We start from the raw sequence: 13,999 nt of genomic DNA, 5'->3' as shown, positions 1-13,999 counted from the left end.
CAACAATAGCCAGTAAATCATAACGACATGCTGCTTATTGTAATATAGAGTTATTACCTTCGGAGGCTATGAACCCACAGCCTTTAACACTCAGCCTTAATAAACACAAACACTGATCTCAGGCAAGCTGGATGTCTCATTAAAGGTCACATTTTACGCTACACTGGGAATCTTTTCAAGGTGCTTTTAAGTCATTACGCATTGTGATAAAGTACATAAAGAGGTGTGTTTATTGTGCAGACTTACAAATTTCTCTGTTGCTGTTACGGAGAGCTTATGGTCATTTGGAAGATGATCCTCTGTGAGCAACCCTCCCCCACCTTTACAACAGCTGTTTAGGACATATCATTATTTTTAATTTTACAACCTGGTTTATGAGCTTTATTGGGCATTAAAAAGGTTCCTTATCACGCCAAAACACTGCCCAAACTAAAAGGAAGTAATGTATTAAAAGTAATATAAGTAATAACTAACCTGTTCATATATCTGTATAGACCGGAACTGTGCTGTGGCAGCAAGAAGCTCATAACAACCTGGTAATTAATAAATAAGAAAAACACCTCTCTCTCCACTGTTTTGCGAAGTTTTTGTTGTGTTGTGGATATTTCTCACGGGAAGTTACGAAGATTCTCTGCACAGAGGGTTTTTTCATACGACAGGATTGGATTTCTCGCCCTGCAGTGATCTGTTGTAGTGTTTGTCTGCTTTTAGTTCACGGTTAAATAAATTTGGAGGATGCGGGCATCGATCCCGCTACCTCTCGCATGCTAAGCGAGCGCTCTACCATTTGAGCTAATCCCCCACTGGCGTCTACAGTTGATCACAGGAATCCTAGGCTCGCTGACCGTGACCGTGGAGCGCTAGAAGCAGGAATACTGAAAAGAGGAACTATCCCAGTATAATTTCCAGAAGCAAAGCCCACGTGTGTCCGTTCACAACATGTGTGATCAGTAAAGGTCACTAAAGTAGACTTGTCTTAGAGTACTGCACCTCTAGTTATTAAGTTAAACATGTAAACAGGGTGACCCAAGGTCTCACACTGGTTTGATCCCAAACCTCTGCTGATAATGACCCATGCCTTTTTTCAGTAAATGGTAAAAGTTACTACACTCCTCCCTCTTCTCATTTGCTGTGGTTGATGCTGTGGGATATGATTTATTTTTGGTCCTGCGTCAATACACAGTCCGAAAATATCTGTTCGATTGACCAGATTAATTTTACTTTCATCTCTGAAATACGCTATATGTATTTGCTGGTGATTCAAAGTCCAACCTTTCTTACACATTTTAAGACGCTCGCTGTCTGATGACGTCACTCGGCGGAGTCTCATGTGGGGGATTAGCTCAAATGGTAGAGCGCTCGCTTAGCATGCGAGAGGTAGCGGGATCGATGCCCGCATCCTCCAAAAGAATTTATTTTAGGCACAGTGAAATACCCGGAAAGTTTAGTTTAACCGCCTGGGTTTGTTCAAAATCACTACCCTTTTATCTTGTTCGTGGCCAAAAATGTCCAGGTCTGTAATTTTTATTATTTTTATGATTTTTGCCATTTTTCTGCATAAAGCTTTTAACTAACTTCAGTTCTTTCCATAAATGTAAAATAGTTATTAATTTTTACATTTTTGACCAAAGCCAGTTTGATTGTCCACTGCACTAGATGGAAGACAACCTCAATTCTCACAATTATATATATTTGCAGTGCTACTGGAATTTCTTGTATTATTAATAGTACATTAATAGACATGTAATTTATTCACATCAACACTGATTATAATGCATAGTTATTTTTGTGAAGGGAGAGCAAAAACATAAAAACTCCCTCTCAGCTTGTTCGTGGCCAAAAATGACCCATGCTTTTTTCAGTAAATGGTAAAAGTTACTACCCTCCTCCCTCTTGTAATTTGCTGCGGTTTATGCTGTGGGATGTGGTTTTTTTTTTTTGGTGCTGCGTCTCCAAGAAGAGAATAAAAAGTCCGAAAATATCTGTTCAATAACCAAAATTAATTTTACTTTCATCTCTGAAATACTCTTTCTTACACATTACATATTTTAAGACTATTTATCAGTGTATGATGACGTCACTCAGGGTAGTCTCCTGTGGGGGATTAGCTCAAATGGTAGAGCGCTCGCTTAGCATGCGAGAGGTAGCGGGATCGATGCCCGCATCCTCCAAAGAATATTGTTTTAGGCATCGTCACAAAAACATATGTTTGCACAGTGAAATCCCTCTCATCACTTACTCGGACGGTTCAGTTTAACCCTGGGTTTGTTCAGAATCACGACCCTTTCAGCTTGTTCGTGGTCAAAATTGTCCACCAACATATTAGGTCTGTAATTTTTATTATTTTTTATATTTTTATTATTTTTAAACCCCTTGTTTACGTTTCCAAAATGCTATAAAATTAATATATCTTTAAAAAAATCCACTTTCATTGACTTGATTTTAATTCAAATTCAGAACTTTAACCCTTTAAATACAATTCACTTTCACAGTCCAACCTCTCTCACACATTTTAAAACTATTTATCGGTGTCTGGTGACGTCACTCACTGACTGATTCAAGCGGCTTGTAATATTATTGGCCACCAGATGCCACCAAAGACGATGGTGTTAAAAAGTAATGAACCTTTGAGTAATGAACCCTTTTCTATACAAGCTTCAGTGTTTCAGAAAACTTAATTTGGCCAACACTAGTAACCTCGTGCACATAAAACTTAGAGTGTATTCAAAGTAAATAAAGTTTATTTATTTATTATACAGACTTTAAAGATAAACATTTTCTGTTGATGTAAAACTCTAATGCTAGAGCACTTGCTCCACATGCACAGGCAGTTAAAAAGAAAAAACGTTGGCAGACAGTAAATCTAGTTTAGGGTAAGTCTTTCTTTAAAAGTGACTATTTTACTATTTAAACTATTTAAAGCCCAGTAACAGAAAGGTCTGGGCTTTCCTTGACATCAAAGAAAAGCATCATGGGACATCATGGGAAAACAGAGGAAAAGAAAAACATAAATGATCATGTTGCAAAATAATGTTATTACATATTCTTTGTAGTGAATATAAAACATCTACAATAATGAATAAAAAACAGGAAAACTTCAGAAAATCGAAAAGTCTGAAAAGCAAATAAAATAAGATAAAAAGAAAAAGCTAACAATGTTCTCTAAAAAGAGGTAAAATAACTATTTGTAGTTTATATCAAGGACACAATACAAAATAAAATATTAAAGCTTGACATCTTTCAGCCAAGTAAATCATTTACTATTTGTATTGATTCATTTTTATTTGGACTGATCTTCGTAATGATTATGTCCTGTATCTTAAGTGCGCATCAGTCCTTATTTTAACATTGTTTTCTTCAATGATATTTGTTAGGATTGTACATGATTCATTTCATGTTGAATGCTTCTGTTAAGCCTTTCAGTGCTTCTTCCTTTGTGATGCTTCTCCAGGCCTGTGGAACATCAGCTGGCTTGGCGTCATATTTTTCAGCAAACTGTTCATTGTATTTCACTAAAACATACTTCCAATAGTCCGATGCTTCTACAGAAGGATCTGCTGGAATGTGCCACTCTGGATAATACGCTTTGTAGTCTTTGTAAGGATGCCATTCCTGCTTAGTTAGTGTGTTGCGAAATTTACGTCTACTGTAAACATCAGTTGTACATAATGTTTCAACCAGCTTCTCTGTGTCAAGGTTTCTATATCTGCCAAGACCTTGTGGTCGATGCACAGCTGCATGATGCTCAGTGTGTTCTTTCCCTCCAGCCTCACAGGGCACTTTACAAAATGGACACTGTTGTCCACAACCAAACACCCGCTTGAAAAGCTCATCATGTGGTCTGATTGGAAGCTTTTCCAAATCTGCAGCAATATCTTTGGATTTTGAGAATTCCTGCTGAAGTTCTGCTTTTAAGTCTTTTATTGAGGTCTTGAGACTTTTGATAAATGGATAACATGTGCTTTGGATTTGAAACAGGATGGCTTTTTCATCCTCCTCTGATAATAAGATGTCCTTAATTAGATATTTGTGCATGCTGTTGATGAACTCTGTGATGCTTTCCTTGTTATCTTCAAGGTGAGTGCCATCCTTTGCTTTTGATGCCTTATTTAACGCTTCTGTGATTTTTGTAAATATGACCTGCAGGATCTTGTTTTTCAGTTTGCATAAAGTTTCATCCTCTGACATTTTTTGCTTGACGTGCTCATAAATCCAGTTCTTAACATACATTTCATAGTTACTGATGTACCTCACAAAACTATTAAAGTCTTCTTTTTGAAGTAATTCTCTCTGAATGTTGTACTGGAAATAAGAGCGGGAACTGTACTCTGTTGAATGACAGCTGGTCACAATCTCATCTACAATATCTACTCCCAGTGATCTGTTGACATAGTCTTCCACTGCAGGTTTGATGCAAACTCTGGCAAAATCTTTTGCTTTTCGTTGGCAGTGATCTCTGTCTTTATACAAATCGAGAAAGTCTGACAAGTACTGATTCTTGAGCTTCTCCAGCTGATTTTGAGGATTGTTTTTGTACAAGAACTTTTTGTGCATTTCCAGGAACTGCTTTGTGGCAAAGCTACAAATGTGAAGTTTCAGGTCAATCTCAAACTGTATATTTGTTTTGTGGTGTTTGCAACTGTGTTCAAGGAAACTATCGATTTTCTCCAGAAGATCCCTTGTGAAAGACTCATGGTAATCTCCATTTGTCTTTACTGTATCAAGTACAAACTGTGTGCAAGATTCAATTGCACTGTCTGCAGAGCTCTGACAATCATGTTGGAACCAGTTTTTTACCATTTTGAACCAGGAATCTAAATGGACATTTTTAACTTTAAATGGCTGTTTTCCATATTCTTTTAAGCCGTCCTGTAAATCCTTGTTGACTTTCCGGTTTAAGAAATTTTTTTTCAGTTGCATCAGGACTGATCCTGCGATATCTCGGTGTTCCAGACCACACACATTTATTGTTGCGTCTGTCCACATCTTTTCAAACACATCTGTCAGCTGTTCATCTGACAGAGATGTATTTGTGTAGTTACCCAAGAGCTGCATGACCTGCTCTTCAATCAAATCTCTGTATTTTCTCTGTATATCTTGAGCCTTCTTTTTGCTGATCTTTAGCTGAAGGGCACAATCAAGTTTAATGGAGACAGACTGTTGAATTTCTTTGGCAAGGCCAATAATACTTTTAGAGAAATCGTTCTTGTATTTCTCTATCAAATTTACATCTCTGTCTTTCCTTTTATAATAGTGAATTAGTTTCTCCATCATTAGCTTTTGTTGGTGTGTTATTTTGTCAGACAGTTGAGATTTTTTGGAATGAACCACTTTTTCCCAAGTGTTAACTTCTGATTCATTGTCAGTATTTAAGATTTCTAACTCTGCTTCTGTCTGCCAGCAGAAAATGTGTTTTCTGAACTCCCACTCCCATTGACTAAACTCTTTGCAAAGGTTGTCATAAGCATGAGCCACAAGAGTGTTTCTGAAACTAAAGATAAAGTTTTCATATTTGACTGCTCTCCACAGACTTTTCATCCATTCGAGAAAATCTGGGATCTGTGTGGCTTTTCTATCTCTGTCATCTTTCATTATTTCCAAAAGAGTTTTCTTGAAATCTGCTACAGCTTCACTGTAACCTGTGTTCACTGGTGCCATTGGTGGGGTTCCATGCCAGAGTCCAGGGATGTTCCAGTGGTTTTTGTCAATTTTGTAGTCCAGCACATCAGTGAATGCATTAATAGAAGGTTGCTTTTCCATTTTAGCTGCAATTTTGGTCATTTCGTTTAGCTGGTCCAAGAGATGTTTCCTCTCTGTCATGCACTTGGAATGAGCTGAAACACCAGCAACATTTTGGTGTACAAAATGACAAACTGGCTTTTTACCAATTTGCCTCATCCTCAAAAATGCATGCACTGTGATTTGTAGGATATCTTTCATTTCAGTTGCATTCTCCATTGCAATGTTAATAATGGTTACATCACTTAGACCAATGACAAAGGTTGCCAGCTGGTTGTCGTGCTCATAACTGTCTTCTAGTTGTGCCATGTCAGGAGATTTTAGACCTTCTGTATCAATGAGAACTATGAAGTCATATTTCAAATCAGTTTTTAAATCTTCACCAACTTTGAGGAAGACCATATAAGCCCCTCTTGTGCATCGGCCACTGCTGACAGGAAACTGCACACCAAACATGGTGTTGAGGAGTGTTGATTTCCCTGTACTTTGAACACCCAACACAGACACTACCAACAGTCTGCTCTTCTCTCCAACCTTCCTATGAAGCTCCATCAGCACATCTGTCACCCATCTCTCTGGAATATTGGAAGCATCTCCATCCAAGAGTTCTAAAGGATATCCATCAAGCAGCATTTTAGCTACAACACTTGGCAGAGCAACTATTTCATCAACAGTTTTTTGTGAGTGCAAAGAAAACTCATAGATCAGCCCCATCTCTCTCATGTAATGCTCTATTCCTAAAGAGCTCTCCAGCAAAGCTTGATCCAGCTCTGCAATGAGTTCGGACTCTTTCTTCCTGCACTCTTCTTTAAATTTCTTTCTCAATGCGGAGAGTTTTTCCCGTGATTTTGTATCAAGCTTCAGTTTCATCCATTTTAGGAAATAGTTTTGTTCTTCCTTGTTGTTCGTAGATAGGTTAGCAATAAAAGTTCTCATTGCTTTGGACAATTTGTAGGTACTTTGCTCCTTCTTAATTTGCTTCACTTCTTGCTGGAGCTGACATTTGTACTCTTCCAGTCCTGAGTCACCAAAATCTTTTAATCTACACTGTTCCTTTTCCAACTGTGACAACCTCTTCCAGTTATCTCCCTGCAGAGGAAGTTGTTGCTTCTTGTAGTCGGATATATTGCGGACTCCAATGCCCCTCATAATCTCTTCAGCTGCCTTTTCTTGGTTTTCACTCCTGCATTCAGCCACAGACAAACCAAGTTCAACAGCTTTGTCAAACATGTTGATTATTTTCATTGTGGTTACATTTGAGGTCTTAATAGCTGCACAAATATTTTTTGAAAACTCGACAACGTTCATGTTTGAGCGTTTAATTTGGATGCTGGATTTTGGTAAATCTAATTTTTCTTGTGTCACCTTCACAGACAATATGTCTTCTTTTGCATTCCTGTCTTTGACATCAACTACCAAGAACAGTTTTGTTTTCACATTTGGTAGAGAAAGCAAAATCTTCTGTTCTTCAACTTTGTCCAGGAACACAAAGACAGCAGTTGATACTTGGTAAAGAAAATTGAATTGTGTGAGCGACTCACAAATGTCTCCTCGCAAATTAGCGAAGGCGGCTGGCTCTGGAAAAATGTCAAGATTTTCTCTTCCACTGGGCAGGTACCAACAAACCTCAACCAGTCCATTGGCAATTTTCTTTTCAATTGCTCCTCCTTCCATTTCTCTGTGAATGAAGTAATTGTGATTCTGTTGACCTCGGCTGAGAATGATATTTAAAAGCTGTGACTTGGATAGGTTGCAGTTTTTCAGCCTCACAAATGTATATCTGGTATATCTGCTTGAACAATGTTGTCTTCAACAAAGTGTTTTGATTGAGATAACTCATGTGGAAGCCATTCTTTGACAATGTCTCTCAGAGCCCAAAGCATCAGGTTACACTGACTATTTTTACTATGAGGCATCAACAGTGGGACAGAAAACTGGCACATTGACATCTTGAGGGTCATTTGCTGTTGCAAGAAGCTGTCAGCACATTTGAAAAGTGCTACTATGATGTCAACTGGGTTAAACCTATCGTCAGTGTCATCTGTAGGGCAAAAGTCAAGGTCATATTGATCATTAAACAGATCCTCCTCATGGTTATTATTCGGTACCTGTGTACAGTCCCTGCACTCTGCATTGATTTGAAACAATCTTCCAAAGAAACACCATGGTATATCTTCCACTGTTTGAACAGTGTGATTATATGTGTTGCTTTTGTTGATTTCTAATAGAAGTTGCAGAGTCAGCTTGTTGGGATAAAATTTTTCCAGTCCAAGTTTGGTGATAAAGTTTAACAGGCCTAAAGAAGACAAACAGAGAAGTTGAAATTAAAGACAATAATTGTTAAAAGAACTTCTTTATAATCTGTTACTTAATTGTTGACTATGTTTGTTATTTAACTATAGATATAATTTAGGTGAATGAAATATTCCAAACATAAATAGAATATAAAGGAAAGATAGGATGCAACTGATGTACCATTTTCCTGTTTCATAAGATACTTATATAACTAAATCACCTATTATCAGGGCGACCGTGGCTCAGGGGGTTGGGAAGGTAACCGGAAGGTCGCCGGTTCGATCCCCGGGCTCTCTGTCCTGGTCGTTGTGTCCTTGGGCAAGACACTTTACCCTACTGCCTACTGGTGATGGCCAGAGGGGCCGATGGCGCGATATGGCAGCCTCGCTTCTGTCAGCCTACCCCAGGGCAGCTGTGGCTACAACCGTAGCTTGTCTCCACCAGTGTGTGAGAGTGAATGAATAGTGGCATTATAAAGCGCTTTGGGTGCCTTGAAAAGTGCTATATCAATCCATTATTATTATTTGTTTGTAAACACCTTGTAATGTGTTCTATTGCGTCAGAGTTTTTCTTTTTTTAAAAAAGGGTTTTAAATCAATAATAAGAGACAGTTCTAAGTCTGTGTGGCCTCTTGTGGCAAACACTGAAGAGCTGGAGAATGAGTGACAATTTTCTTTTTTAAATTGAAATACCCCCGTAGATATGAGAAAATACTAACAAGCATTTTGTATCTTGAATGTAACGAACATTATCATTAGCTTTAGCTGTTTGCGCAGAGACTAGAATTATGTAGAAACTATGTCGGTGAAATGTCTGTGAAGGTTCTCAGTCATCCGGGTCATCGTAGTCAAAGGAGCTTGAAAAGAAAAGCGTCTGGACTTCTTTAAGTTGCTTGAAGACGTTTCACCTCTCATCTGAGAAGCTTCTTCAGTTCTAAGGTCAAATGGTGGTAGTCCCAGATTTAAACCTAGTGGGAGTTTCCCCCCACAGAGGGACAAAAGGACCTCCATGGGCTCCCCCGTGTCACCTATTGTAGCCAACCTTTACATGGAGGAAGTGGAAAGGAAGGCTCTTGGCTCTTTCAAAGGAAGAGTACCCAGCCACTGGTACAGATATGTGGACGACACCTGGGTCAAAATCAAGACACACATAGTGGAATCCTTCACTGCGCACATTAACGCTGTGGATAAAAACATCAAGTTCACCAGGGAAGACACAAAGGACAACTGTTTGCCTTTCCTGGACTGCGCTGTGCACATTGAAGAGAATGGAAACCTCAACATCGAAGTTTACCGGAAGCCCACACACACGGACCAGTACCTCCTCTTTGACTCCCATCACCCTCTGGAACACAAACTTGGAGTAATCAGGACCCTACACCACCGGGCAGAACATGTTCCCTCTAAGCCTGAAGGGAAAAAGAAGGAACACACACATGTAAAGGAAGCACTCAAAACGTGCGGCTATCCTAATTGGGCATTTATAAAGTCAGCAAAGAGGCACAGAAAAGAAGACCAGACACCAGCGAGGGAGGATAAGAAGGGCAGACGCAACAACATTGTCATCCCCTATGTAGCCGGTGTATCAGAGAAACTCAGGAGAGTTTTCTCCAAGCATGACATCCCGGTGCATTTCAGACCCAGCAACACGCTCAGACAAAAACTGGTTCACCCGAAAGACAAAACTCCAAAACACAGACTTAACAATGTGGTCTATGCTGTACAGTGCAGCGAGGAATGCCCAGACCTCTACATTGGAGAGACCAAACAGCCACTTCACAAGCGCATGGCACAACATAGAAGAGCCACCTCCACAGGACAAGACTCAGCAGCAGAGGTGGGACCAAGTCATTGTTTTGCAAGTCTCAAGTAAGTCTCAAGTCTTTATCCTCAAGTCTCAAGTCAAGTCTCAAGTAATGTCAGGCAAGTCAGAGTCGAGTCTCAAGTCACTGGTGTAAAAGTCCGAGTCAAGTCACAAGTCTGAAACTTTGAATTTCAAGTCCTTTCGAGTCTTTAAAAAAAAAAACAACGAAAAAATAATGTTGCAGTTATATGCTAAATGTAAATATTAGACCATGTAATTTTAAATCTGTGTTTTTCTCAACACATGACAAAAGTGAACGTAGAAAATATACACAAATTGTGAAATTGCACCTCTTTAAAATTCAGCTCAATTAAACCTAGCTCCAAGAATAATTTTCACCGACAGTTCTGAGATAAGCTGCATGTTATTCTTGGATGCGGTTGTAGGACCAGCTTTAAAATCGCATGACAAAAATATCATACACATTAAAAAAAACTGTATCACCAACGTAGCCTGGACAACATTTGCTAGTTAGATGAAGTCAGCTATCTCATTGTAGCATATTTATATGCATATTTATAATCATACGGTTCTTGGAGTGAGTGCATACACTCATGAAGTTTAGTAACTTCAGGTCACTGCAACAAGCCCAGGTACAGTTTACCGACGGATGGGTACAGGACCTTGAAATGCACCGTGTAGAACGAAAGACCATCGTACGTATCATAAGTTTACCAGTCTCACAAATTGTCGTCATAAATACACATTCGTTAACCGTTTATTAATAGGACCTTTGAGCTCAACGGTAATTAATTAGCAGTGGAAATAATTTCTGGTACCCATCACAGAAATGTAGCAGTGACAATAATATTGTATGCTGTAATCGTACTGGGCAATTAGTGATACAAAAAACCTGTTTTATCATGTGAATAAAAGTATATGTTTTTGTCAATGTACCATAATAACAGAAGCGAAACGCAATATTGTGTCAGGACAATTCACTATTTATGCACAATAAATAAAGGAGCATAGCGCGACAATTTCTGTTCAGCGCCAGACTTGCTTGTAACCTATATCACTAATTATGTTATGAAAATGACGTATTAACTACTAAAAAACACTGACCTTCGTGTAAATGCTTGGAGCAGACTAACCTGTGAGCTGGAGGGTTCTGGGACGTTATATTTGGTCTTAGAATGGCTGCAATCCAGTCGCGTCTTTGTTACTTCGGAAACATGGCTTGAACAATTTCTCTTCAACGACGTAATCCGATAACAACCGATCTCTTTACCCGTCGGCTTCCCGTGGCTGTCATGCGACCGGCTATTGCAGTTAATAATACAACAGCTTCTTGACATTTTTGTGTTTCTTTTTATCGCTGTGTAACTGATTTTAATTGAAAGCCTGCGTGCGCTAGTACCGCTTGCCACGAGTTCCCAGAATCCTTTGCGGTTCTACCCGTGAATGACGTCACATTTTCAATCTCTATATAATATGCATGTTAAATTTTATATTTGGGGTAAAATATCAAGTCTTTTCAAGTAAACCGGTTCAAGTCCAATTCAAGTCCCAAGTCATTGGTGTAAAAGTCCAAGTCAAGTCACAAGTCTTAGAACATTTTTTCAAGTCAAGTCTAAAGTCATAAAATTAATGACTCGAGTCTGACTCGAGTCCAAGTCATGTGACTCGAGTCCACACCTCTGCTCAGCAGTCCATCTGCATCGAGGACAAAGGACACTCTTTCGAGGATGCCAATGTTCACATTTTGGACAGAGAGGACAGATGGTTTGAAAGAGGAGTGAAAGAAGCCATCTATGTCCACTGTGAGCGACCATCTTTGAACAGAGGCGGTGGTTTACGACACCAACTCTCTGCCATCTATAATCCAGTTTTGAGATCCCTCCCCAGACGCCTTAACGCCCACTCACATCCTGGGCCATCTGATCTCAGGAAATCGCATGATAAGGTGGGGCCAGGTTTCACAATGAGCTCACCCGTAACCCTGGCTGATTGGGACCCACACCCAGTTTCACACCTTGGCTCATGTGATTAGAGGATCATCAGGGGGTCCTTTTATTAGGTATATATATATATATATATATATATATATATATATATATATATATATATTGTACTATTCTTAGTTAGAGTATTGTCTGTCTTGTTAATGTTGGTTTATGTTGGTTTACAATGGAGCACTGTAACAAAAAAATAATTTCCCCCAGGGATCAATAAAGTACTCTGATTCTTTTGTCCCTCTGTGGGGGGAAACTCCCACTGGGTTTAAATCTGGGACTCCCCACCATTTGACCTTGGAACTGAAGAAGCTTCTCGGATGAGAGGTGAGACGTCTTCAAGCAATTTAAAGAAGTCCAGACGCTTTTCTTTGCAAGCTCCTTTGACTATATCGGTGAAACACTGTCAGAAATTATGAAATCTTTAGGACTAATAAATCACCTCTGTCAGTGTGCCCCAGGCAGCTGTGGCTACAATATAGCTTGCCATCACCAGTGTGTGAATGTGTGCGTGAATGGGTGAATGACTGAATGTAGTGTGAAGCGCTTTGGGGTCCTTAGGGACTAAATAAAGCACTATATAAATGCAGGCCATTTACCATTTAATAATCAATAACTGGTGTTTGGTTACTGTTGCTTGTAGCACAACTTAAACTCAACTGGCTATTTTGTTAAAATTGCCCAGGTGACACAACTTTGGAAATAGTGATAATACTGCATGACAGTTGTGTCGAGTAGAAACTAATTCTGGGGCAGACTGTGGTGTGTAGCTCTTTTATATTAGACAACCACTGTTTTGTTGCCACCTTAGATGACCAAAATGACCAAAAACAATTACTAAATTTCTGAATTTACATTAATTAATTTATAGGATTTAATATTTTGTTTATTGTTGTTTTCCTTTTCCATTTAATCAACTTTTTTAGCAGGTCCCCTTTGACTTTAAAACATTAAACTGGCCCTGGAAGCTTTTCTTTTACCAAAAGTAAATTGATTGTTGATGATACTAAGAAAATTATTACATTTAATCCTTTGAACAGTTGAAATTATTCTCATGGTGGCAAACACTAACTACTATGATAAAACTTTAGATGAATAATAAATACATGCAAATACAAAATCTAATACCTTTTAAATCAGAAATGTTGACAATAACAGCATTAATGTGTATGGTACCTGGAGTCTTGTCTTCTGTGTCCATCATTCATGAATCTGGTTGTTCCTCTGTGCTCTTCTCTATAAACCTAAAGACAAAATAATATTTACTTAATATAGAGCTATGAAAAATAATACTTTGACATTAATGAGTCAAATAGACAAACAATGCATACTTCACTGAGTTAACCCATATGGAAAAGAAATAGAACAAACTTATAAAAGACTTGCATAAGATTTGGCCTACTTCATATAGTGAATCATATAAGGCTTATATGATTTACTCATGTAACAGGCCACTTTCTCATTACTTTCATATAATGTTTTAGTAAGTATCCAAAACATACAAGTTTCATTTATATGGTTTTTCAAGGGATCTTATATCTGTTTTCACTCTTGTATGCTTTTCATACAAATTTCACACAAGACAGAACTTTATAAGATTTTTATATATCTTTTCCATATGGGAATACAAAGAACCATGATTTTCCCTTCTGTATATTCTCTTTCATCCTGGTCATAGGGTATCTAGAGTTGTTAAGTCTTTTTGATGATGTTGATCAAGGACACATTTGTGCAAAACGAAAATTGTTAGAAAATGAAGTTTAGACTTACCTCTCATAGGTTACATGAAACTGTGGTATCTTTTGTCACGGTGGATGATAAGCGTGAACCCAGGCGCCGAGCTCTTGAAGATAAAGAGTGTGTCTATTATAAGTGGTGTCCTCCTCCCAGTGCTCAAAAGGTGCGTGATAGTATTCTGTTCTCCTCCCAGACGCTTCTCCCATGCTCGTAATCCCACTCCCGGAATTACCCCTCCATATCTGTTCCTTATAAGATAAGATAAGAGATAAGATAAAACTTCATTAATCCCTCGGGTGTGTTCCTCTGGGAAATTCGGTTTCCAAGTAGCACAGCACCGAAAGAATTTACAAATAATAATAAAAAGTGAGTGAGTACATTTCAACATTATACCAGTGGTCTGATTGATG

The 13,999-nt window shown here is 38.6% G+C and overlaps 1 protein-coding gene and 3 non-coding genes across 4 annotated transcripts; 2 read left to right on the top strand and 2 right to left on the bottom strand.

Annotated features, from left to right (window-relative positions):
* Positions 1-729: 729 nt before the first annotated feature.
* trnaa-agc (transfer RNA alanine (anticodon AGC)) lies at positions 730-802 on the bottom strand. Its single transcript has one exon. It is a non-coding gene; the product is annotated as a tRNA-Ala (tRNA).
* A 530-nt stretch (positions 803-1,332) lies between these two features.
* On the top strand, positions 1,333-1,405 carry trnaa-agc (transfer RNA alanine (anticodon AGC)). The gene has a single exon. It is a non-coding gene; the product is annotated as a tRNA-Ala (tRNA).
* Positions 1,406-2,098: 693 nt separating this feature from the next.
* Positions 2,099-2,171, top strand: trnaa-agc (transfer RNA alanine (anticodon AGC)). The gene has a single exon. It is a non-coding gene; the product is annotated as a tRNA-Ala (tRNA).
* Positions 2,172-3,242: 1,071 nt separating this feature from the next.
* On the bottom strand, positions 3,243-7,534 carry LOC113006650 (interferon-induced very large GTPase 1-like). The gene has a single exon (XM_026142731.2). The coding sequence runs from the start codon at positions 7,411-7,413 to the stop codon at positions 3,388-3,390; it is 4,026 nt and encodes a 1,341-aa protein (XP_025998516.2). The 5' UTR covers positions 7,414-7,534; the 3' UTR covers positions 3,243-3,387.
* Positions 7,535-13,999: the final 6,465 nt, after the last annotated feature.

This window comes from Astatotilapia calliptera, chromosome 15 (genome assembly GCF_964374335.1).
Source record: "Astatotilapia calliptera chromosome 15, fAstCal68.1, whole genome shotgun sequence".
NCBI lineage: Eukaryota > Metazoa > Chordata > Actinopteri > Cichliformes > Cichlidae > Astatotilapia > Astatotilapia calliptera.
The sequence above is the reverse complement of the archived record's forward strand: the minus strand, read 5'-3'. Positions and strand labels throughout refer to the sequence as shown.